Source organism: Barbatula barbatula (genome assembly GCF_947034865.1).
Source record: "Barbatula barbatula genome assembly, chromosome: 8".
NCBI lineage: Eukaryota > Metazoa > Chordata > Actinopteri > Cypriniformes > Nemacheilidae > Barbatula > Barbatula barbatula.
Window position 1 is genome coordinate 18,854,159 of NC_136771.1, and position 25,546 is coordinate 18,879,704.

The window sequence follows — 25,546 nt, forward strand, 5'->3', positions numbered from 1 at the left end:
CTCAAACGTGGTCTAATTTAAAGCGGTAACTTCTGGTTTGTAGAAAGAAAAGAGAGTGAAAGCACAGCATGCTATTGTGTGCCCAAGGTTCTCAGACTTTTCCAGTCAGTGGGTTTCCTGTTATGGGTTATGTGTCACGTTGTACAAGAACAAGGTGAACCACACAAGAGAAATAGAGTCTTTGTGAGAGACATAAAGAGTCTAAAATGCAAAAGGAAATACAAGTTAAGAGATTGAATTACTGTGGGTATTGAACGACCTAAATTAAACCGCAGTCTACAAGATGTGTATGATGTTTAATAATGCTTTTCCTCATAACCTTTTCCACGCACGCATAAAATATCTTCAAATAGCACAAACTATGTTAATGAAGAAAAATCTACAGTATATGTCAAAGAGACTCAACTTCGTCACAGCAAACTATGTTTGTGAAATCTGTCTTATTCTGTAGATCTGTCACATTCTGTTTTAGCCCATAAGCCTCCTTATCTATCAAAATATATCTACAAAAAAATGAGTACTAGGTTAAAATCGAATAATTTGATCTCAATTCTATATTGTAAATTCCAGCTGTTGCACCTCTGTCAGTTCGGGTTCTTTTCAATGAGACGTTATTGTTTTCAACAGTGCCCACATGGCGGCGCTACAGGACTGATCAAGTTCACATCTTTCTTGACCTGATAGCACCATTGGATGGACGTTCACGTGCTTGTGCTGACAGACAGAACACGTTTGCCTTACAAAGAGTCATGGAGAAACTTGTTCTCCTTTGAAAAGTCTTGTTATTTCAATTCACCACTGCCTGCTTGACTATAGTTACATTATCCATATGGTTCCAATTTTACAAATATATTTGTGCTTCTGGCAAATGTTTCAGTCTACTAAGCATAAATTTCAATATGCAAAACAGGTCCTCATCCTGGTTCAGGCCAAAAACCCCTCGATGAATGGAGAAAAGGAGAAGGGACACCAGTGTATTGTATAAAATTTCACATTTTAATCTTGGAGTAGCTACACTATATTTTAACCTGGGAACTAATGTGGGTATGCTTTTTAATTTAGTCATATTTATGATTAACTATTGGCCTTTTGTTCGATGCATAACATATCTTATTTATTTATGTATATATATATATATATATATATATATATATATATATATATATGTATATATATATATATATATATATATATATATATATATATATATATATATATATATAGACAATCAAACAGTAATCTGAGGACCCTCTGCGTCACCACAGACCCCCGTTTAAGACCTTTGTTCAAATAATAAGATTTTTGTTGCATTGATAAAAATTGTATTTGTAATCTTTACCTTGTCTCCGTAGAGATGAACTCAAAGATGTTGTGTTTGAAATGCAGTCCAAACACACGTACACAAACAAACAATGGTCTTTTGTCCTATTGGTAGATTGTAACTGTGTTGTGTAAACAGGACTTGTATAGGATGTGCTAACATGGCAATGACAGTCCTGTATACACAGATCCAGACCACTGTGTGAAAACACACACACATACACTGGACTTAAATGTGACAGTTTAGCTTTGTGTATTCTAAACAAATTCAGCTAAAAATGCAAATATGTATTCTAGATATCAGACACCTCAAATACAAGATGTGCATTAAATACATAATAAATACAAACATAATACATGCTTACTACTCAGAAAATACAGTATTTTCTAATCTTTTATGTATTATATGGCATCTTTCTTTCAAGCCCATTTGCTCAATACCTAAAATCATTTCTGTTAGGGCTGTTAAAGGATTAATCACGATTAATCGGATCCATAATAGGTTTACATAGTCTAATATATATCTGTGTACTGTACATATTTATTTTGCATTTATAAACGCAAAACATACATGTTTACACATTAAGGAAATATGTATGTGTTGACTTATATATACTAATAATTTAAATGATATATAAATGTTTATTCATCATTATATATATATTTTTTAAATATATGCATGTTTGTTTTTATAAATACAAAATGAATATGCACAATACACAGGCACACAAACTGTCGTTCTGGATGTGTTTAATCCCGATTAATCGTTTGACAGCCCTAATTTCTTTATCATATAGCAATTGCAGATGTTTACTGTATTCCAATAATGTTGTAAAGACAACCTCATACAATTCTTTATTACTGTTTAGCCCTCCCTTATGCATTACACACCACCGGACTGCACTGATTTACTTCAACTCATTAAATGCAAAAACAATAGCACCTTAAGTACAGAAATATTTAAACATACATGAGAAAATTATGCACAAAAAAACCATAACTTTTCACGCTACGTGATTCTTTTTACAATTCCACTGTACAGGAAATGATAATAAAACACTGATGTGATTGATGTATTATAAAATCACTCTAGATTTCCAAAAGCCTGCAGCTCAGTTGAACTGCAACGCTTCAGTTTGTGCAAAATTACAGGGCTAGTGATTGCTCACATTTTATTTTATAAAGACCAAAGGCTGTGTTCAAAAGGGAGTAAAAATTCTGCCTAAAGACTGCTTTTATAACTCATACAGAAAACAGACATTTGATGTTGAATCACGCTAACATTAGCTCAGCATGTGATAGTGTTTTCCTACAACCGAATAATGAGACATTGAAAGCCTTGTTGCGTTCTGTTAGTCCTTAACGCTTTGGATGAGATTTGTTCCTCATTATCAGAACACTTCAAGACGTAAACATTTATAAGCATTGCCATTTCCAGATCTCCGGCTTATGGAAGAGTGGGAAAGCAACTAGGTTTTAAGCAAGTATGTGATATGTAAATATCTCACGTTGACATGTGGCAAGTCCCAGTATGATTATCATGAACATCTGATCGATAGCGAATGATGTCATTGTTCCTGTGAAGGCGTAATGATTTCAACTATGTGTTGATAAGGTGATGTGGTTGGTTACATAGAAATGGCATGACAACCGTATCCCAGGGGATTATAACTGCCATACGTTTCTTGGTGAAGAATCCAGAATACTCCCAATTCAACATTAAAATTTGTGATTTCATGTCATCAGAGCATTATTGAAACCGCTGTATATCAAATTGGATCATTCTGTTTTTTTTTAGAAAGGATTAAACCCTGTGTCTGTTTTTTATGGCATCAAGTATACAGTCACATTCATTAACACGTTTTCATAATAATCTTGTGGTCCCTTCAACCTAGAAGTGCTTCCAATCTATAACACAAAAATCTAAGAATAAAGGAGCGAAATTACGCTGATATAAGCCCACCGGACTTGGTTGCTATTGCCCTTCAAAACGGTCACAAATATAATTTCAGTGCAAAGTATAATTATTTCTTGACTACATTTACGTCATGTGCTAAACAATTGGGGAATACATTTCCTAAATAATATGGCAATACGTTTTCTTAAGACATTTAATTAACTTAAGACTATTATTAGTATCTGGAACATATTTTTACTCTAAAATGTGCTTTGTTTCTCTGTCCAGTTTGTCAGAATGTTCGTTATTGGTTCACAAAAATTTCGCAAAAAAATCCTACTGGCCAATGACCTTTCTAATCCATGGCACAAAGGTGGAGACTTTTGTGTAGACACCAGGTGCATCTTGCAGTCGACAAGCGTGACCCCACGACGTGACCCCATATACAACCCAACTTCCGCTTGACCTTTCACACACCAATGGGCCGCCGCTATCTCCACGGCAACTGTCCACACGATGGTTGTCATGGGAGGAACCGGCGCACAGCATGCGACTTGTGAATTGATCAGAATAGCGTTGCTCACAGTGGCGCTTGCTCAACACGGAAATTGAAGCCTGCTGGAGAGTTTTCGAATAGGCACGACCTGAAAAATAAAAGTGAAAATGAGCTTTTTTGTACTTTTAAACACATTAACCAATAATTGTATAAGGTTGGAATAGATAGAATACAGCAGTTAAATGCTCTTGATATTGCACAAAGCAAATTGTTGCTGGAGTCGCATTTCTTATGATTAGCAAAACCAACAACAACACTCATTGCACTGCCCCAGCAAAGAAAAAAAAATTGGTTTGATGTTGTTCAAATGTGCAGGATCCTAAAGGGACAGTTCGACCAAAAATGAAAATTCTTTCATCATTTACTCCCCTTCGAGTTGTTCCAAATCTGCACACATTTATTTGTTCTGATGAACACAGTAAAATATATTTGGAAGAATGTCAGTAACCAAACAGTTCTTGAGCACCATTGACTACCATAGTAAGAAAAATGACAATGGTAGTTAAAAGTGTCCCAAAATTGTTTGCTTTCTTACATTCTCAAAAATATACAGATCAAATTTGGACTTTGCTGAAGTCTGGAATAGATCAAGCTGAACTCTTAAGTTATGCAATGCGGCGTGCGGTCACTTTTCTGTCAAGGTACTCGCACGCTTCATTCATCTCACTTAAAGTACTTTATTATTCTGCTTAGAGTACTGAAGTCCACTTACTAAGAGAAAACTACTGAGAGACTACTGAGAGTGGCATGTTCTGATTTACAACAGAACATGCCACACATGAGAATAAGACCCCGCTCTGAGGCCATGTCAGACCTACACATGATGATCTGTACGTGCTTGACACTGACACTATAATTACACACTAAAGCTTCTCAATGATTTCTTCATGCTGTGTCGAATACCAATAAGAGTTTCCTGAGATTACAGTAGTTAACATGCACAAAGAATTGTATGTTTTTCTAGACAGTTTGACAGATTTGGCCATAAAGACGACCTGTGCATCTGTGTAGTCGGTTCGGTTTAAAAACAACATCATAGTCAAGGACTGCAACCTGTTATCTGTGCGTGGTGTCACTGATGTGAAATGCTTTCTTTAGTTCTAGATGGATACAGTTATTAATGGAGTCATTTGATCGCCCCAAAAAACCTAAAACCTAAGTCGTTCTAAACACATGACAATGTCTCTCACGCGATATGCTCGTACATAAAAGCGGTGCTTACAAATATACACACGGAATCATAAACAAACACCAGCCCTGTTTGTAACTACAGCTCAGCGGTACACATTATTATTATTATTTGTTTAAGATTGATGATGTTGATTGTTGCTGAAGAACAGATGTTTATTTGATCAAAATCCCTAACAAGTGTACAGCGAATTTATCTCGTGCATCAGCCATCAAAGGTTTCCTGCGAATGCTGATGCTTTTTTCATTTGAAAGAATGTGCACGCTTGTTGCATAAACACAGATCCACAATGTCAAACATTCTGATAAATGGCATTTTACTCTAAATTAGTCTGCCCTGTTATTAGGCTTTAAAATGTAGCGTATAATAATAACATGCTTTCAACACAAACACTATTCGGTTGGTAAATGGTGACGTGAGGAATTCCTTTTTTTGGGTCCAAGCATCTATTCAGCTTAAACAGCTGTTTATGAGCACTGTTTACTCGTATTGCATATTTAATGAAAGATCAGAAATTTGCTTTTTTGTACTTTTAAACACATTAACGAATAATTTTTATAAGGTTGGAATATGATTTGCAAAACCAACAACAACAGATACAGTACAAGAGGCATTTTCTTCGTTTTCAAAGTTGCTAAGCCTATTTGTTTGACTTCTTATTTGCATTTATAGTTTTCCATGCTGTCCATATTGCATATTTAAAGGGTTAGTCATCATTTACTCACCCTCAGGTTGTTTTAAACCTGTATAAATGTCATTGTTCTATTAAACAAGAAGAAACATATTTGTAAGAATGTCAGCAATTTTCAGTTCTGTGACATCATCCATTACCATAGTAGGAAAACAAATATTTTATCTTTTTTCCGCACAAAGTGAGATATTTTGAAGAATTTAGGGAAACAACCAGTTCTAGGGCACCTTTGACTACCATTTAATATGACCTACTTTGGCAGTCAATGATGTCACAGAATTGAAAATCGTTAACATTCCTCCAAATATCTTTCTTTGTGTTTTATACAGGTATGAAATGACACGATGCTGAGTAAACGATGACAGACATGTCATTTTTGGGATAACATATATTAACTCAAAGTATACACTACAGTCACCAAGCTCACGAAATATCATTAATATTTGAATAAATTGTTTAAACAAAATGGCTGACTGGCCATGTGGGATTTCGTTACGAAGATAAAGGTTAGGATCACGATTTTCCATTTTATAGCTCGCCATGAGCATATATCATTATTTTTTGTTGTTTGCTTATAGTATCTTATTGAGCGTTTGGACTCATTAAACATTATATAACAGGATATTACAGAATGGATGATTCAGACTTTACATTTTGATTGGATGAGTTGGCGCTGATGTAAATGCTGAACCAAAATGTCTGTGTGCTTCAGACAGTGTATAAGAATGACGCAGTGATTGCGAGATTATTTTAGACAGGACAAGGAACAAAGACTGTTTCTCTGTGAGATCCACTTACAGTGTGTGATCATCTTTTACTGCTGTCAGTTCTGCTTTCACACTGTCTGATCACATCTTATGCCTGTCAGCTTACACTATTCAACAGAGTTAAAAGAACATCCATATCAAACAGACTGTACAAGAACACACATGAGCTCAAAACATCCTTTGATTCAGGAATGACGGGTGAAGGTTTTCAATTGATGATTATGGCTTTTAAGATGGAGGTCCATGGTGGAGTGCATTCAGAGCTTCATTTAAGTCAATTGGGATTGTGGGAGTCGAACTTAAATCCTGTAGTTCACCCAAAAATAAAAATGATTGCATTTACTCACCCTCATGTCATTCCAAACCTTTAAGACTTTATTTTGTAACACACAAGAAGATATTATGAAGAATGACTGTCCCCCATCGACACAAAAGATATTTCTCAAAATCTTCTGTATAAGAAAGAGTCATACACAGGTTTTAAAGACATGAGGCTAAATAAAAGGTGACTGAATTTAGATTTTTGGGCAAACAGGAAGGTGACTGGTTAATTTAATTTATGATTAAAGATCCAAGGTGCGCTGTATGCGTTTCATTCAATCTCCAACCTGTGTCTCCCCAGCCTGTGATGTAGCATTTGGAAATGCCCTTTGGCACTTTCTCCCTCCGAGCTGGTAGACAGGCGGGAAGCACGAAACGGTTCAGCCTGACGCAGTTGCCCGCGGCCCCCCCGCCGTGAGCTCTGTGACCGGACACGCGCACCAGTGCCAGGTCATAGTCGTTGCTGTCAGCCTGGTACCGTGGGTGAAGTATGATCTTCTCCACGGCATGTTCCTCCTCGTACTCTTCAGGAACCAGAGAGTGATAGTCACCCACACGAACTTTATACAGCCCAGTGCTGTTACCATACCTATAAAACAACAAATAACACATAACTAAAATACACTTCAGACTAAACCACTCATCCCTACTCTTAATAGGGATGAGTTTGTGACTTGAATCATTTTTTGAGACACCGGTAAAATCATACACTTTTAACTTATTTCTTTTTTATCATTATATTTGTGGTGTTTTTATTTATGTGTACAGGACAGTGGAGGCAGACAGGAGCATGGGCGTATGAGACAGAGACTGGGATAGAACCCGGTCCCCCGCCGTGAGCCAACAGCTCATATCATACGTGTCTTGGAGTGCTAACCACTGGGCTACAGCTTTGACAACTTTGTGAATATCTTTATAGAAAATTATGTAATACAGTTTATGATATTATTTTATAAAATAATATAGCTATCAATATAAATCCAAGCTGACTTAAAAACTTGAACAAGAATTAAACTTTTTACTGTTTGTGAATATGCCAGGCCCATCGTTTGGAGGCTTGGGCCCATAAATACTAGCGCTGGCCCTGTGTGTGTATGCGTTTGCCCTCCTGGCTACTTGTCAGTGATTGAAAGCATTGCTGTGTAACGGAAATATGAATGTAGTGCCAGAGAGAGGGACCGAAGTGTCCCGTTACACAGTCAGACCTTTCCTCTCTGTCCGGTATGACACTCTTGGTCTGGAAGTTACCAGCAGCAGGATCAGCAGCACATTCATCAGAGAGGTGCCGGAAAGGCCAGTTCTGAGCCGGAGACACTTTTACCACAGACACCTTCATGACCCAAGGGGTCATTTTGTACTTTGTGCTGTATATTATTTCAACTTCGAGTTGCCTTTTTTGTTTTATGATGGTCGTACTACATTTTTGTGCTATTTTTTAACCTTCCTTTAAAATGCTTTTTATGCATAGCTTTTTTTAAACCCAGGTCAAAGATGTCAATGTAAAATATTAAAATTCATAAATTCCTTAAAATATTATAACATTTTAAAACGTTGCATCTATATACAGCGCTGTGCAAAAGTAATAACAGGCATATTAGACACTTCTTATTTTAATGTGTTTTTTTATATAGCTCAGTGTTAAGAGCATTGCGTTAACAACGCAAGGTTGTGGGTTCAATCCCAGGCGATTGCAGATACTTATGTATAAATGTATAGGATAATTCAAAGTAAGTCGCTTTGGATAAAAGCATCTGCCAAATGCATAAATGTAAATGTATTATGTCAATTACTGTACATTAACTGTGTAATATTAATGTTTTGTGATGCATTAGGGTCCACACAGATATCTGATCTCGCCGTCAATAAAAAAAAGGGATTACTTGAACAGACAGAAAAAACTGAGACAGCCTAAATCCATAAGAACTGTGAAAACATCTCCAAGATTCTCCAAAATGAATTCCCATGACGAGAAAGTCTGTGAGGATCCTAACGTATCGACTGACCTCTTGGCTGAATTTAACACAAACTTGCAGGTGTGATGAAAACTATCCACGACTGTACAAGTTCACATTAATATATAATGTATTTACTAAAACGGAAAAGTATGACATCATATCCTGTTCGCTGTTGTGTCCGATGACATTCTGCATGCTACAAATCTAGTGTGACCGGGGCTTAATGCTCAAAATGTTTCCAATTAACTTTAAATCCTTACTGTAATAAACTGCATTTATGTGTGGGTTACCCAATTTACAATCTGGATCATTTCCCAGTCACCATCTCCACTGTTATATCCAATTACAGACAAAAATATTTTATAAAATCTATTCGATTCGATTGTAATAATTTACTTATCAATCAGTGATTAAGAGCCACTCAAATGCCCACCACAGTACAGTAACTCAACACACATTTGTTTATCACTGTAATGTTTCCCTCCGTTCCCCCAAGACCCAGAAGCTGTATATGTTGACAGCCATCGAACCATCAAACCAGGTTGTAGATTATGGCAGTTCTGTCATTAGCGCTTCTCCATTAATATCACACTTGTTTGTAACCCAGTTTAACTACGATTGGCCAGGGTGCAGCATATAAATAGTTTAGCCCTTGTATTCGTGTGCGCATGCTATTTTTGCACAAATGTCATGTTACCCTCTATAAACTCGGAAATGAGAGACTAACTTTAGTCCTGTTAAGCTAAATAATCTGTTGTGCTCTTCTGCATGTTGGTAAACGCATTCCTGAGAAAATGAGTGAGTGTATTTAAGGATAAAAGGGAGGGAGCCACAGAGGTATGGAGATTTATAGACGTGTCGTGTGTGTGTGTGTGTAATAGAGAAAGAGAGATGGTATGTAACTAGAGGAAACTTTAGAAGTAGTCTGATGTCATGGATCATATTTTGAAGGCTCAGCATTGGACTGTTTGATAAAAAACAGATCCAAACTTACCTAAACCTCACACACTGCCAAAGTGCTGGGAGTCTTCCTTTAAATGAACGTTTTAAATGATTCAGGAAGCTAAGACTAACACACATTTTTCACTGTAATGGGGAAACTCGGTACAGAACATTTACCGAATTGATCCGTAAGGGAAGCAGAAGGTCTTTGTGTAAAAGAGTTTGTTATTTCTCGCCTTACCATTACTATTAGTCTTCATTTAAAACTTCTGTAGAAACTTACCATGCTGTAAACTGCCTGTGGCTAATAGTGTTTTGTGTCATTTTGGGATGCATGGTTGACTAGCAGCTAACGTGTGTATTAAAAGGTTTTAAGAATGTCAGTCCATAAACCTTGAATGAAATAATAAAGTGAAATTTTTCCACATATATCCCAGAATACCTTCCTACTAAGGGATAATGAGTAAGTTATTGAACATGATATATTGAATTTGAAATATTTTATGAGCCCATTTTTAACGCATGCTGTCTCTCTGCGAGTAAAATCAGTTTACTTTGGTCTTAAAGGAGCAATGTGGAGATTTTAGCTGCATTTAGTGGTCAGGTTGCGAATTGCAACCAACGATTCGCTCTACCCCTCCCCTTGGAAGAACTACTGGAAGCTCTCCCAGGACAAAGACGTGTTTTTGTCACATTTTTGCCAAAGGAGATTTTAATTTGGAAACTTGTAAAGTAAGTATTTGTGCCTGTTCACTAAAATGTGCAATGCATAACTTGTAAAATAAAAAACTGAAGTTGAATGTTGAGATTTGTGCTCGTCAAAACTCACAGATCTGTCTTCTGAATTTGAAGTTGCATAAAAAAGTAACAATGATTATTATAATTAAATTACGTTTACTGTGAGTTTTGTTTTGCATCTTGCATTTGATTATTAAATCACAAATAACCATTAAAAAGATTATACACAGCCTGCAGATATGGTGTGGGATGACGATGGACTCTTCAAAATAGAACTCAAGTGTGTTTTGTTTGTATCTCAGGCTATTTTCTGCATATTCTAATTGTATGAGTCACGGTGGAAAACTGAAAACACAAGAAACAGCCAGGAGCGTGTGTACATGTTTGTGTGAGGGTGGATTTAATTTATGCCTGACAGATGTGACACAAACTGAAGAAATAGTGTCTGTCCACATGCGTGTGTGTGTACCTCTTAAAGCAATGTGCAGAGGTGAGGATCCAGCAGCTGTGGATCAAAGTAGCTCCGCATACCAATCGTCCATCTGCCCGAGAACCCCGTAAGCGCACAGCTGCCTGCCACGGCCAGCCCCCCCTACATCACACACACGAAAACACAGCCAACATGCCGTTAAAATCTGCTCTGCATGTTCATATTCACCTTTATTTACTTAGAATAGTGTCATTTGTTACGGCTTTTGTATACAAGTTGTCCCTATTTGCTTACCGTGGAGTGTTCTCTCCTCCTATTATTCTCTTCTGGCGTGTATGAGAGTGTCTTAGACCACACATGGAGCTTACTGTCTCTGTAACGCACATACACATTTTTTACTTTATTTGTGATCTCAAGAAACCTGCCAAGAAGTTCTTCCTGAAATGATATTTGGCTTGAAGAACATGAAGCCCATAAATGTTATTCTAAATAATGTTATTTGAAAGATGATACGAATTACGATATATTATTTAAGTTGTATTCATACATTTACATGACTAAGTGTGCATCTTTGTGATTAGTTGTACTTTTATACTGTTATTTTGTTAATTATTTATTAATGTTTTGTGTGTTTTGTGTGTGCGTGCGTGTACAAACTGACATGTTTGCTGTACCATTACTCTAAACCTACAGTATTGCGAGACCTAATAGCGCAAATGATGTGTGTCTGTGTGCTTTCTGCCTTCACGCTTTAATGGAGAAAGCAGATCGGATTAACATGCATTAAAGCGTTATTAGATTGATTAGAATAATAAAGCATAAAATGAAAATGCAAGTGATCATGGGATTGCGAGCTAGACCACATCCTTCAGGGAAGACATAACAAACACCAATACTGCATAAAGTAGTCTGTGTAAAAGCAAAAGCTCTTTTACAGGTGATCATACATCTCAATTTCTTGTGTTTAAGGATGGTATTTTGACAGGTGTAAGGATTCCCAAATCTGTCCTTCACAGCTTTGGTGCTTCTCGGAGAGCTTCAATGGCACCCAATTAAAATGACCGCAAGTCAGTGTTTTAGACATTCTTGGAAAATTCAAAGACATCTGTGCATTTACTTAAGGTTAAATACATCTTGCCTTGGCAGCATCAAATACTTGAATGTTGTTTCACCTTTTCACCTCACCTTTCACCATAGGGGCATCCTTCTGTAACCCATAGTCACAAATAACTCCAGCATCTTCACTATGACGACAGTTGTGGGTGCCATACGGTTGTTTGATGCAGTCAGCCAGTGTCCGTTCCCCGCCGCTGCATTCTACATTGTCAATGTGGATAGGTCCCTCGCCTTCGCCAAAATAGGCCATTACACGAGCTTTGGCCATCCCACTGCTTGAGAAGAACGATGAAAGACAAGTCAGCCGCTTTCACGTGCATTTAAAGGGGAGGTCTGATGGAATTTCACTTCTTTAAATTTAATTGGTGTATAGTATTGCTGTTTGTGCATAAACAACATCTGCAAAGTCGCAGTGCTCAAATTTCACAGAAAAGGAAGATATTTTCTTGAAAAGAAATCACTTTTTAAAGACTACAATGAACGAATCTTTGGGACTACAACAAGCTACTTCCTGCAGTAGTAGCATTGTGACAGACTACTTTTACATAAATACTGCCCCCTGGAAGACTGATAGGGTAATAGGAAGGACATCTTAACACACATTCTAAGCGGTAGACCAATCACAAAAGAACGGCTCAGCTTTACCAAAAAAAACATTTCGGAAGAAGGGGCTTCATTGAACCAAGAACTCAACAGACTGTTTTCTAAGAATCGAGATGACGGTGTAAAACACAGGTAAAATATATAATATATAAAGCTTTTTTTTTTTAAACATGAAAACCTATGTTTAGTGCATCAAAAAATTACTGTAATTGAATCTATTGTGTTTATCAGTTCTAAACCAAGAGCTTGTTATTGCAAGAGCCATGTTCTACAATTGAGCAACTATTAAGCTGTATATCTGCCACTTTCCAAGCGTATAGAAGCATCCACCTACCTTTTTTTTTAACAATTCCTCAAGCATTCCGATTCCTGCCGTGATCTAGTCTTGGGACCCCTCCAAATGTATTCTCTATTGTCTTATTTTTGTAAACAATGGATTGGCAGCGGAACACGTGATTTAAGCTCAAGTTTATCCTTGCAGTGTTGCGCCTTTTCTTGCAGAACAACGAAATTTACAAAGTGTCTTTAATACACTTTCAATGTGGAGTTTTTCGCAGCATCTAGTGGTGGGATTGCGAATTGCAACCAACACCTCACTCCACCACTCACCCCTCCCTTTCGAAGCACTACAGAGGCTGACGCAGGACAAAGATGTCGTCACGTTTCCGCTTCTTTGCCGAAGGAGATAACCTATTTATGAAACGCGTTCTGTTGATCAGTTTGTCCATTTAGGGCTACTGTAGAAACAACAGGACGAATTCCATAGAAGGAGACTTGCGGTGTATGTAGATAGAAATAGCTCATTCTGAGGTAATAAAAACTTAACACTTCATTATGTAATGTATTTATACACCTCTGAAGACATAGTTATGTATATTATATTGCATTTTAGTCAATAAATCCTCCTTAACATAACACACACCACCTTTAAGTAATGTTAACCAATGATCTGATAAACTCAATGTGGCTGTTCTAAAAACTCACTAAAAATCCCCAAGTACCTTCACAAAGCTGATAAAAGCCACATAAAACACGACTGGTGCTCTAACAACCTCACTCAACCTCAATATATTAAAAGTAATCAATCAATCAAAATCACATAATTCAGCACATTTCAGTTACCTCAGTCATCTAAATTATAAACAGGACCTACAAAAATCAACAAAAGTGGAAAACGGCTAAAAGATCAAGTGTGCATTCCACTTTTATAATTTGATATGGTGTATTGATGTATCACTCATTACACAAGAGAAACATATATCTGGAACACACATACAGGCCAGCACGGAATATGACACATAACACATGGGAGAAGTGAGAGATTTGAGCTCACCAGACAGATATGAGCATCAGTTACAGTGTCATAACCTGACCTCTGACCCACCCTCAGGAGGTGAGGAAAGGTGCTGATCACATTAGCGTGTGTAAAGCTGACGCTCTTATCAGTTTTGTAACCCGAGCTGAACAATAACACCTGTATGATTGAAAATCATAACTGCAGTGTTAAAAAAGACACTTCTACAGATGTTTAGTAACACACACACATACACAAAGCCATCTGTATACATAAAGATTAAGACACTTGGATCTATACCAACCACGTCATTTTCGTTCATCAGGAAGAGCTCATCACACACGCATTCACACACACACACACACGCGCGCGCACGCACGCACGCACACACACACACACACACAGAGAGCTCAATTCTAAAGAATTGATTTCTTCCAGATGAAGATCCAGACTGAACCTTCACAAGTCATAAACTTATCTGAGTTGTCTATTGTGTATTATTCCCTTAGGAGGGAATTTACCGTGATATATAAAAAAAGTACTTTGATATTTTAAACGTTTGATAGAAACAAGTACAGAAGATAAACTTGCAAGACCATCTTTTCTGTCACCTGTAGCCCAGCTGTCTGCACACCACCTCTGCGTCCTGATCTGTCCATCCATCATCGCAAACCGTCCCCCACCGGCCACCTACAAGGATCTCGACACGCCCCTCTCTCTCATTCTCCCCGCCCACCAGCCTCACAGGCACACCTGAGACAGAGGTAAAACAAACCATATGAATACACACAGGTCGCTTTGGAAAAACTACTGGTGCAGTAGTTCAGTGGTAACAGATCTGGACTGCACCATACAAAGAATGCAGATTGTTAAATGTCCCATCTGGCATTGGGAATTTGTGAACGAGGCTTTTTCTCCATCCTTTACTGATGAATAGGTTCTCCACTAGTGATTGTGTGTGCGTGTGAGATTCTTGCGCAATGACAAACACCTCCAATGTTTTCAGGAAGAGTTTTTCCCTCCTGCTAAATAGCTACGCTGCCCTGTGGTTTAATAAAGTTCTATAGAGCGGTGGTTCTCAAATGTTTTCCTTGTAAGGCCCCCTTTGTGTAGGGTGCATCGCTTTGTGGCCCCCTCCAAAATATAGACTTAGAATCTTAAGAATTTGAATTAAACATTTTCAGTTATACAATGCTAAGTCTTGCATAGCCAGACTAAACTTATCACCACTTTCTTTGAACAAGGCCCGCCCAATAGGCCATATGACTGACAGGTAAAGTTATTCGCTCAAGACGAATCACGTTTCGTCCTGAGCCGCGTTAATGTAAATTCACGAACGTGTCAAAAGTTAAAAGGAACAAAATAATTATAAATTTATGCTGTGAACTTGCATACTTTAAAAAAATGCATTTAAGAGATTGTGATGAATTGTTAGAGCAACCGTTGTAAACACGACAGATTACTTCTTAGATCAGACAGCTACGTGTTGTTTGTCTGTTAAAGAACGCGACACACACATCTCCCGGAACTCCTGTGAAATTTAACCAATCAGATGACATCTGTGCTGAAGTGTTTAAAAAAAAATTTGTATCGTGGGCGTGACATCTGAGGCTGAGACAATACAATGCTGGAATATCTATTATTTTGGTTGGAGGGCTTATTTTTATGTTTGATTGCATAAAATGTATGACATACACAAAATCTGTGGCCCCCCTGGATCCATCTTGTGTGTGTACATGTCTGCGCGTTTGTATGTGTGCGCATTGTATATAAGGTTTGCTTTTGACCCAAACATTTTAAAGCTTTAATCGAAACATCTGCATACCGTTAAACCGTGATATTTTTGCTATAGGTTATCATGCCATCATACCTGCCCATGCCTACTGTATATATATAGACAGATATTATATGCTATAAGTATTTATGTTATATGTACACACTGCTTTAGAGTTCCTGAACTAAAATGATTATAACCAAGAAAGAGAGAAAAGGAAGAAGTTTTTATCAATATGTGTGTGTGTGACTGCATGTGTGCGTAATGCAGTAAGGAGACAAAAAAACACCTGGTGCTTGAGTAAGAGTTTTATGTTTCCACTCATGGAACACCTGCCTCCACTTATACACACACACACACACACACACACACACACACACACACACATAAACTCAATCAATCACCACAGCTACTGACCCGTCTGCAATATCATGAAACACTAACCATACATACACAAAACACACAATTTGCTTTTAACAATTACAGACACACGCACACATCTGTATATAATAACGCTAACTATGTTACTTTTTTATCCTGGTAATTATTAGGAAATTATTTGGTGAACATTTGTGTCTGTATAAAATGAATAAACCACGTCAAGTCACAACTAAAAGCTGTAGACCATATGAAGATGTGTGTTCACTACCATTAATCCATATTTCCATACAATGACAGTCTATACAACATTCTGAACATCTGCGAAAGTACTTAGGTTTGAATGTAAAGTTCATTTCTCACAGTCAGATTCATTCGCATCTGTCAGTTGTTTTTTGAGTACTTCTTCATTAAATAAACTTGACTTCATAAAGCCTTCAGCACTACCAGCACACAAAGAAAAACTAATGCCAGTCCTGCTGAAATGGGTTTTTCAGATGGTCTTCATGTTTCATAAACTCTCTCTCTGAGACTTTAAAAACCACACACACACAGCGCTGGAGGTATACGTATATCTCATCTATGTTTCTCAAAGAATCATGTTCATACCATATTCTTAAACTATTTATATAATTTTTCAAAGCATACACATATTTCATTTTTTGCGAAGTTATACATTTGCATTGCTGTATAGATTTATAGGGGACACCTGAAATAGTTGTAGTTGTATCTTATAAATCTACAGATGTTCTTTGGGAACAGATTGTATTATTATACTTGTATAAATGTTTATTGCATATAAATGTATAAAAAGTTTATTCAATGAGAAGGAATTTCCATAGAGTTAAACTCACTACATGTCTTTATAATGTTAGCTCAGTATGTGTGAGTACATGCATTTGAAATGAATGCAAGAAGCAAATCATGGGTGCAACAGTAAACGTAAAACTTTTATGTCTATGTGTCTGGCCTCACTGTTGAGAGGGACATTTTTGAAAAGGTCTTCACATATATTAAATGTCAAAAACTGACTTACACCATCCGAAGGGGTCGATTTGAAATAATCATAAATCATCTTTTGCTTTAAATCTAATGATTTCAACAGGTTTTTGAGGCTCAGGTTTGGGTTTAGTTAATATAATTTCATTCATTCATGAAAACCATTGAATCTCTGGGAGGCCTCCACTTTAAAAGTCAGTGTGTGTGTGTGTGTGTGTGTGTGTGTGTGTATGTTAAAGGGCTTTTTAAGTAAATCGAACATTAAAAAGAATATAAAAATGTTGTGTATCAAAATCTTAAAGATGTCTTTAGTGTGTAGGTTAGACCAGATAGTCCTTGTATGTGTGTAAGATGAAATAAACAGGGATGTCCCCTCAATAGTGAGTCACTTACAAGCATTGTCTGCTTTTTCCAAAGTCAATTAAGTTAAATCAGCCCGACAGTGCAGGAAAAAAGGACTGCAGGAGGGCATTCATACACACAATGACACACTTTTCAATGTTCCCCAGCCTCACTCACTAGCCAACTTCCTATAAAAGATCTCATACACACAGCTCTATATGCTGGATTTTACAAATGGGCTGTGGGAAAAAGTGAAATAAAGGGAGGCAAAATGACATCAATGAAATGCCAGAACAACATCCCAGCCAAAGCTGAAATAATACATATGATGTGATGTCCATCATCTGGACATGTGGGAGTGTTTTCCATGTGTCTGCCTGTGAATCAGGTAAAGTCATCAGTTCTTTATGAAGCTCTACAGGAGTCAGGCATGATAAGCCTAGTGGCAGCTGTTTTTGTTAAATGTCTGACTCAGTGTACATTAGCAGAACTTGTTCAGTCTCTCCTGAGTGAGTTAATACATATCGCTGAATCAAAGCTCAGTCCTTATGAGAGAATCAGAGAGCTCTTTCTACTAAAGATCCATCATATTCTTGAATAATTCCTATTTAATAGTCTGTGGATTTGGCATACATATATTAATTTCTGCAGAGTGTAACTTTCATTTAACAGACAGATAGACTTGCACAAAGGGGTTTGCTATGGGTGTCCGTAGGGCCATATGTGTTAGACATGTCGGGAGATGTCAGTCGTGAATGTATGATTTTAAATATATGTAAAAATAATATTCACAGTTGTTTTGGGTCTTCAATTTTTTTTTGAAGTTTTGTTTGAGCCTTCAAACTTTATATAATACTGTCTTGAATGTAACAACTACACTTAACTACACGTAAATACACTCTAATATTTTAAATATTTGAGAACAGTCATAAGGAAAACCTGATAAAATGATAATAGCAGGGAGAATGCGTCAGACTGAAGGTTAACATGTCTGTGTATAAATGAGCTCTTACTGGTGGGCGCTTCATGTCTGGAGCGTTGGGGGCTGCACAGAAGGGCAACATCTTGGTTGTGAGTGCAGTCATGTTTCAGCCAGCCCCTCCGGCTGCAATGTGTAATGGTGGGCTCTCTCCCTATACATCTGACATCATCCAGCAGAATTGGACCCGCTGCCACCCCAAAGCGTTTTGATGGCACACTCTCACCTGACCTGCACCAAAACAACCCTATTAACAAAGCTGATAATCAACATAGACAACAAAATAAAAAAAACATTTTGCTACCTGAAGCCCAGCTCCCTGCAGACGACCTGCGTGTTGGACTGTGTCCAACCATCATCACACACCGTCCCCCACTGCCCTCTGTAATGAACTTCCAGTCTGCCCTCAAAACCCTTGGCACCACCTACCAGACGCACTGCACCATCTAGGTCACATTTACACCTGGTATTAACATCTGGCTCAGTCTCAAAAAAAATTATTCCAATGTATTACTTTCGGAAACATTCAATCTGGGGCATTAACATGAAGATTTGCCGACTGACTGGTTCTGATTGACCAATGAGAATGAATATTCCCGATTGTAGTGTAATAAATACGAATAGATTGTGTACCTATAAGCGGACTGCAGGAGACTCCAGCATCCTCAGTGTGGTCACAGTTGTGTTCCCCCCAGACAGGTTTTGGACAATGTTCTATAGAGAACTCATTTCCTGTGCAGCTCACTTCATCCAATAGCACACGGCCTGAGCCAGGGCCAAAATACGCTCCCACCCAAGCCTTAGCAATGCCCCTGTGCACATACATTCAGACACTTAAAACAGGCCTATAATACAAACCAGCAGACACACTATAGTACAATAGTCACTTCTGAAAAATGTTAATCCCTGAAATTCTAAAGAGTCAACAATTGTTGAAAAACCGATAAGGGCATATGATGTCAGGTTAAAGGGATAGTTCACCCAAAAATGAAAATGTACTCACCCTCTTCACATTACAAACCTGCATGACTTTCTTTACTATGCGAAACACAAAAGAAGATATTTTGACAAATGTTGGTAACCAAACAATATAGCACTTCCCATTCACTTGCATTGCTTTTGTATCCATCCACCAGAAGTGAATGGGGTAACATCTTATTTTTTGTAAATTTCTTCATTCGTTCTACAGAAGAAAGTGAGTCATACAGATTTAAAATGACAAGAGGGTCATTAAACAAGAATGACAGAACTTTCATTTTGGGGGAACTGTCCCTTTAAGGCACTAATACTGGTTTAATTTGCATACACTGTCTACGTTGTTTTATAAACAGATTAACATTAATTACGTGAATCAGATTACTTCATCGCAAAATCCAGGCCTTGTTTATTGTTCTAGGTGGTACAGGACCAGCACTACCTCAATCTGGCATATTTCACCAACACCCGTACATCACCTCTCAAACGCTACCCATTATTTCCATAACAAATGTAATTTACATAGAAACAAAGTGGCTAGAACTGGCAAGATTGATAAATAAATAACATTTTAGCTCATTAGCATCTTGATTTCAGGTGCTTAGTGAACAATGTTGTTTTTCGAATTGAAATACGATGCACTGAAGTGCCACAACTGTTTAATGAATCTGCCCCTATAATTTTGTGCTGTGAGATTCTGTATCTTTTTTTAAATCGTTCCATCATTAATAGGTCATCAAACACATGGTTTAGTAGTCATTCATCAGTGAACGCCGAAAGAAAAATGTGGAGCTAGTCTGTGGCATCTGCACCAACTCACTTTTTCCTGCCCATCTACACGAATGATTACTAAACAAACTCGTGCACACCTGCTCTGTTTCGGGCATCGTTTGTTACATCAGCCGTTATATTTCAGTTGAAGAGTTTGAAACAATCAACTTGATTCACGCTGAGAACTTTCCGTTCCTCTCTAATTCCTTTCCTCCCTCTAAATCATCCTTTACGCCTCTCAATGCGTTCTCCTCTGGCTCTCATTCTCTCATTATCATCTCCGTTTTCTGTCTCTCTCACACACACGCCGTCTCACAGAGAACACACTGGCTTTGTGTGCGAGGAACCTCCCAAGAAAATATTTCACATTTTTATGCGGGAAAAGACACCCTGCTTCTCTTTTTCTCTCCGTCAATTTATCACTCCTACCACCTTTCTGTCTGTCTTCTATTTTAACACATCTTAGTTGTTAAGGACACCCTGGTGTTCCTCTAAATAGGGAGTTTGTTCCCAAGAAACCATTTCAAGAGTTTATAATAGTGACCTCGTCAATATGTGTGTGTGTGTGTGTGTGTGTGTGTGTATGTGTACCCGCACACTTGTTTTGAAAGAAAAAACTTCCTTTGGAAATATCCAGGCACAAAACTTTGAAACCATATTCTTCAAAATATCTTTTTTTGTGTTTTGCAGAAAATGACAAGAAATGACAAGAGTGTGAAAAAATGTTCATTTTTGATTAATCATCCCTTTAAATCCCTTACATAGATAGCTATAATGTCTTACCCTAACCCCAGTTGCCTGCAGACCACCTCAGCATCATTGTCGTCCCATTGGTCATCACACACTGTCCCCCACTGTCCCGCATAATACACCTCAACTCTGCCCTCATACGCCGATGGACCGCCAGAGAGACGCACGGGGACAAACGCTGAAGCTAAACACACAGTTTATTTTGTCTTCATTTCATGAATGTTTATAATTTATGAATGCGTGCAGTGCATATGTCATGTGTGTACCCTCCACTGGGGTGCAAGAGACAGCAGCCGCCTGTTGATTTTTGCAGTCTCCTCCATTCCAGACCGTGCGACTGCACTGCAGTAAGTCCCCCTCATGTCCCTCACAACCTACAGTTTGCCAATGAACTACAGACATTGCCAGACGCGACAGAGGACTTCCACGTGCACGTGCCCTAAAGCTGGGAGTAAGAGAGAAGAAGAGAAAGAGGGTAAGTGAAATGGTAAGTGAAATGAGGATGATTTATGCATGCTTATAAAACTCAATAAAATACTGTTTGAGTGATGGGACATTTTAAGAAAGTCATACAGGTTTGAAATGACAAGCAGGTGAGTAAACGTTGACAGAATTTTCATATTTGGAGAGAACCATTACTCTATCGCTATCACTTTTTAATAGAAGTAACACCATAAATACATTAGAAATTGCATAGCGATATCCTAGCATTATGACCATTTTGTCTTGGCAAGTAGACCTACAAAAAGCATTTTTTCCATAAACCTTACAGTAGACAAACAGATGGATGGACATTTAGACAGATACCAGAATCTGGCTGTCTCCATAGCTTATACATAATTCAAGTGCATTCATCTGTGAAAGTCGAGACAGTCGTTGAATTATTTACAAATGACAAATGGTTTCCAACCTACCGGGGTCAAACGATGACAGGTGGGTCTGTGGGTATGTGTGCTTTTGTATTTTGATGGTAAAGTAATACTTTTCGTCAGACTTAAAGCTGTCACTATGGTGTCATGTGATCTCTGAGACCCCATGGTCACCTTTCTCAGAGCACGCTCAATGATGACTTCAGATACAAACAGCGGGTGTGTGTGGGTGTGTTCGTGCCAGAGATTAGAACTCTCCAGGGAAATCAGAAAATGTTTAAACACCAGCACACACATTCACTGCTTGCCAACTCTAAGCACATGTCCTGTTAAAAAGGTAAAAGATTGACCTTTGACCCAACCAGTGGAAGAATGAACCACTGAGGTCAAATACCAAAGCATTCCATGACACAATCTAACAAAGGTTGTTTTGTGGTTAAGTAATAAATGCACTGGCAACATATGGCCATCAGAATTCAGTGATTATCTCTCCAACTAACAACCAGAGCCTATTCTCCTGTGCAATGAAGAAAACATCCCTAAAAATAGAGATGACAACCATTGGTGATGTTTTGGTATTTAGTTTTCAAAGAAAGATTGTTATTGAACAATGTCTACATTTCTATCAAATAGAACAAGTATAGAAGACTTGCATACTCCACAATACCAGTACTGCAGAAATATTACAAGTTGAATGATTGTGTGATATTCACACAGCCCATGTATGTGTATATGTGTGTTTTACCCCTGTCCCAGCTGTCGACACACCACAGCGGCATCTCTGTCATCCCAGCCATTACTGCAGATGGTTCCCCACACGCCGTTCAGATACACCTCAACTGTACCATCCAACTTAGATCTCCCACCCTGCAGCCTTAAAGAGCCTACAGACACACACAAACTCATGCATTAACTTCTCAGAAGTGATAAAATCCATAGATCTTCTGCAAACATTTGGTTCTGCTGGTCTCCATAATTTTGATAAATGTCCCCATTATAAAAGTTCCCACTGAACAGAAATCATATTCCATGAGTAACTTTACGTGATGAGAGAGGAATGCTTTAACCTCCATATGAGTTATATGTAAGATATTGCACATTGACATTACTGACAGCTAGAGTATACTGCATGCATCATAAAAACAATGTCAGCTAACAAGAACAAGCTAAAATGAATAATAATTTTAAATGCTTTATTTGTACTGTATACTGTGGCTATACGTATACATTTACATCGTCTATACATAAACAAGTACACATTTTGGAATTTAGAACAATTTTAAGATGTCATGTCATACATCCAGTGCTTATGTGTCGTCCAGCTGTTGGATTGAGGGCAGTTGTAATATAAATCACACACAGTGCACCACCACACATGATGGCAGCACATGTTCTCCAAACAATTTAGTGCTTAAAACAATCACTGTGTGTTTGGAAAAAGAGAGGTGGTGCGCGTGCTGAAAACATAAACTAATAGAATACCAAAACATTTGAATGAACTCATCCAGTTCACATTTAGCACACGCAGAGACCTCCAGAGATTGATACGATTTTGACATGCAATGTGCATTTTTAAGGCTTGTTCTATATGGATTTAGCTGTTTTGTGCAACATGTACATAGACTGCTTTACTGCAATGCTAAACATTATGTTGGAACAAAAACATGAACTTATACAAAATGTTTAAGCTTAAGACCCCTTTTTCAGAGTAGTAATTCAATTTTTTTATTTCAATAATTTGACTTATGGGGAAAGACATTGTAAAAAATTTAAATTCTCTCATGAATTAAACTCACTCTCTGGTTGTTCCAAACCTGTATAAATGTATTTTTTTGGTTGAACACAGGGAAAGATATTTGGACGAATGCTTGTTACCAAACTGTTTTTGTACACGATTGACAACCATAGTAGAAAAAATTACTATGGTAGTGCCCCAGAACTGTTTGCTATCCTATATTCTTCAAAATATCTACTTCCGCGGGTTCAAAAAATAAATATATATATATTAAGTCAAAGAAAATATATTAAACTATAAATATAAATTATAATAGTAAATATATAGTGAGATATTAAGTGAGATATTTAGAACACAACTGTGGCACCTTTGATTTTTCCTACTATGACACTCAACATTCCTCCAAATATCTTTCTCATCAGAACAAAGTAATGTATACAGGTAAGAATGACACGAGGCTGCGTGAATGATGACAGAATTTTCATTTTTGGGTGAACTATCACTTTAACACATCCCTACTCTTACAGACATGGTCACATCAATGCTGCTGTTCCAATAAGCTTAAATATGTAATACACTAGTATCTTTATGTTGCTGGTATGAAACACATAGCTGTCACACAGTGTCTGTATCACAGTAACTATATCTCAAGCTAATGAATAAATACAACATCTCTGGATAACTATAACATATTCTTGAATACTGCCCAACAGTGTGTTCAGAAAACGGTTGTGTTTTCCCGGATAATAACAGTAAAATCAGATCTGATCAAAGCTTTTGTAGACGGGTGCAAATAAAGATTCCCCGGTGTGGTATACATTATCAACGCTTCCTAGGTCGTCTACTGTCAAGTATTCATCGCACGCTTAACTGTAAATGTAAATACAAGCTGGATTCCGTACAATCCACGCTTCAAACATATCAGTGTCTCGAGAACCTGTCAGAGCCCAAGACCCGACACGCGCTCGTGGATTTACAACAATATTTGCACTGAAGTGACTGAATGAGACGGCATGCTTTGTAGTAAATCTATGGAAGGTCGCTGTTCAAAGTAAAAACAAGTTACGCCATGAGAGTGTTTGCTTTGTTCTCCGTAAAGGTACCTGGAGCGCCCGCGCATACCTTTTCCAATGTGAATGGTTTAAGTTAGACATGTCTTAGCTTGCACACGCTACAATGTCTATTGCATCTGGCCACGTTTAGACTCTTAACAATTTCATCTCTTTTGATTTTCTACGTTATGTCAAAACTATATGGAATGGAAACTGTATTCTTAAGAATTTTGGAACAACAACGAAACTCTTTCGTGTGGAAAATGGACAGGTTTGACACACAGTTCCTCATATGATAAGTACATAACTGTATATAACGTAACAGCCCGCACATACCTTGTTTGCAGTCGCAGTAGCCCCAGTCAACACGTCCACGGTTGTTTGTAAAGAAGCACCACGGCCGAATTCTCCCGTCAGGGTTCCTGCAAAAACTGTGTTCCCCGAGACCTTTCCCCGAGTACCGCTCTCTAACACCAGGCACTTCGCTCCAGTTCATGCATTTCACGCCGGATTCGGTCACGTCAATGAATCCCTCGTAAAGGGCACCTTTGCCCTGAATACAATCGGAAAACGGAGACCCGTCACAGCACGCGACGAGCAGTACGCCGGCAGTGAAGAAAAACCCAGAGCTCGCATCCATCATAAATCATGAACATGCGTCTGTCAATACATATCCATAATCATTTTTAAACGTTCTCCAGTCTATCCGGAGACATGGTCCTGAAGTCGCCTCATCTTGTCTATTGGCTGTAATCCGAGCAGCTCAGGAGGTTCACAGACGAGGATCAATAAGGGAGAAACAGGGGAAGCCTGGAGCTTAATGCTCATCATAATGACGATGAACTCCCCAGAGATGAGAAGTTTTAGAACAGTATAGATCAAAATCAATAGTGATAACCTTTATGCAAAGTCAAGTCGCAAATAACCAAAATATATCCTGGGTGGCGTTTTTTATATTATTAGGTTTTCGTTCATTTAATCTGAGAATCTTAAAAGACCGACTCGAATACTAGAATATTGGCCAAATGATGAATTATTTCTCTACAAACTTGATAAATCATTCACAACACACTTTCTCTAGAATGTATATTTCAATAGCGCTA

The 25,546-nt window shown here is 37.9% G+C and overlaps 1 protein-coding gene across 1 annotated transcript; it reads right to left on the minus strand.

Annotated features, from left to right (window-relative positions):
* Positions 1–2,153: 2,153 nt before the first annotated feature.
* On the minus strand, positions 2,154–25,233 carry prss12 (serine protease 12). Its single transcript, XM_079461905.1, has 13 exons — positions 24,780–25,233; positions 22,402–22,540; positions 21,054–21,232; positions 20,821–20,971; positions 18,925–19,103; positions 18,596–18,737; positions 18,326–18,522; positions 14,431–14,572; positions 11,992–12,197; positions 11,101–11,179; positions 10,846–10,968; positions 7,029–7,330; positions 2,154–3,861 (listed from the first exon to the last, which is right to left on the minus strand). Exons 1-13 carry the CDS (start codon positions 25,084–25,086, stop codon positions 3,554–3,556), a joined length of 2,454 nt encoding a protein of 817 aa, XP_079318031.1. The 5' UTR covers positions 25,087–25,233; the 3' UTR covers positions 2,154–3,553.
* Positions 25,234–25,546: the final 313 nt, after the last annotated feature.

What these genes read in the sequence shown, in the direction of transcription:
- prss12 (XM_079461905.1), bottom strand. Translation starts at nt 25,086, where the DNA reads ATGATGGATGCGAGCTCTGGGTTTTTCTTCACTGCCGGCGTACTGCTC. An exon ending in TGCAGGCAACTGGGGTTAGG is followed by an intron (nt 19,104 to 20,820) that starts GTAAGACATTAT and finishes GTATGTGCACAG; the next exon opens with GGGCATTGCTAAGGCTTGGG. An exon ending in TCTGCACATTGCTTTAAGAG is followed by an intron (nt 7,331 to 10,845) that starts GTACACACACAC and finishes GTTGTTTTATAG; the next exon opens with GTATGGTAACAGCACTGGGC.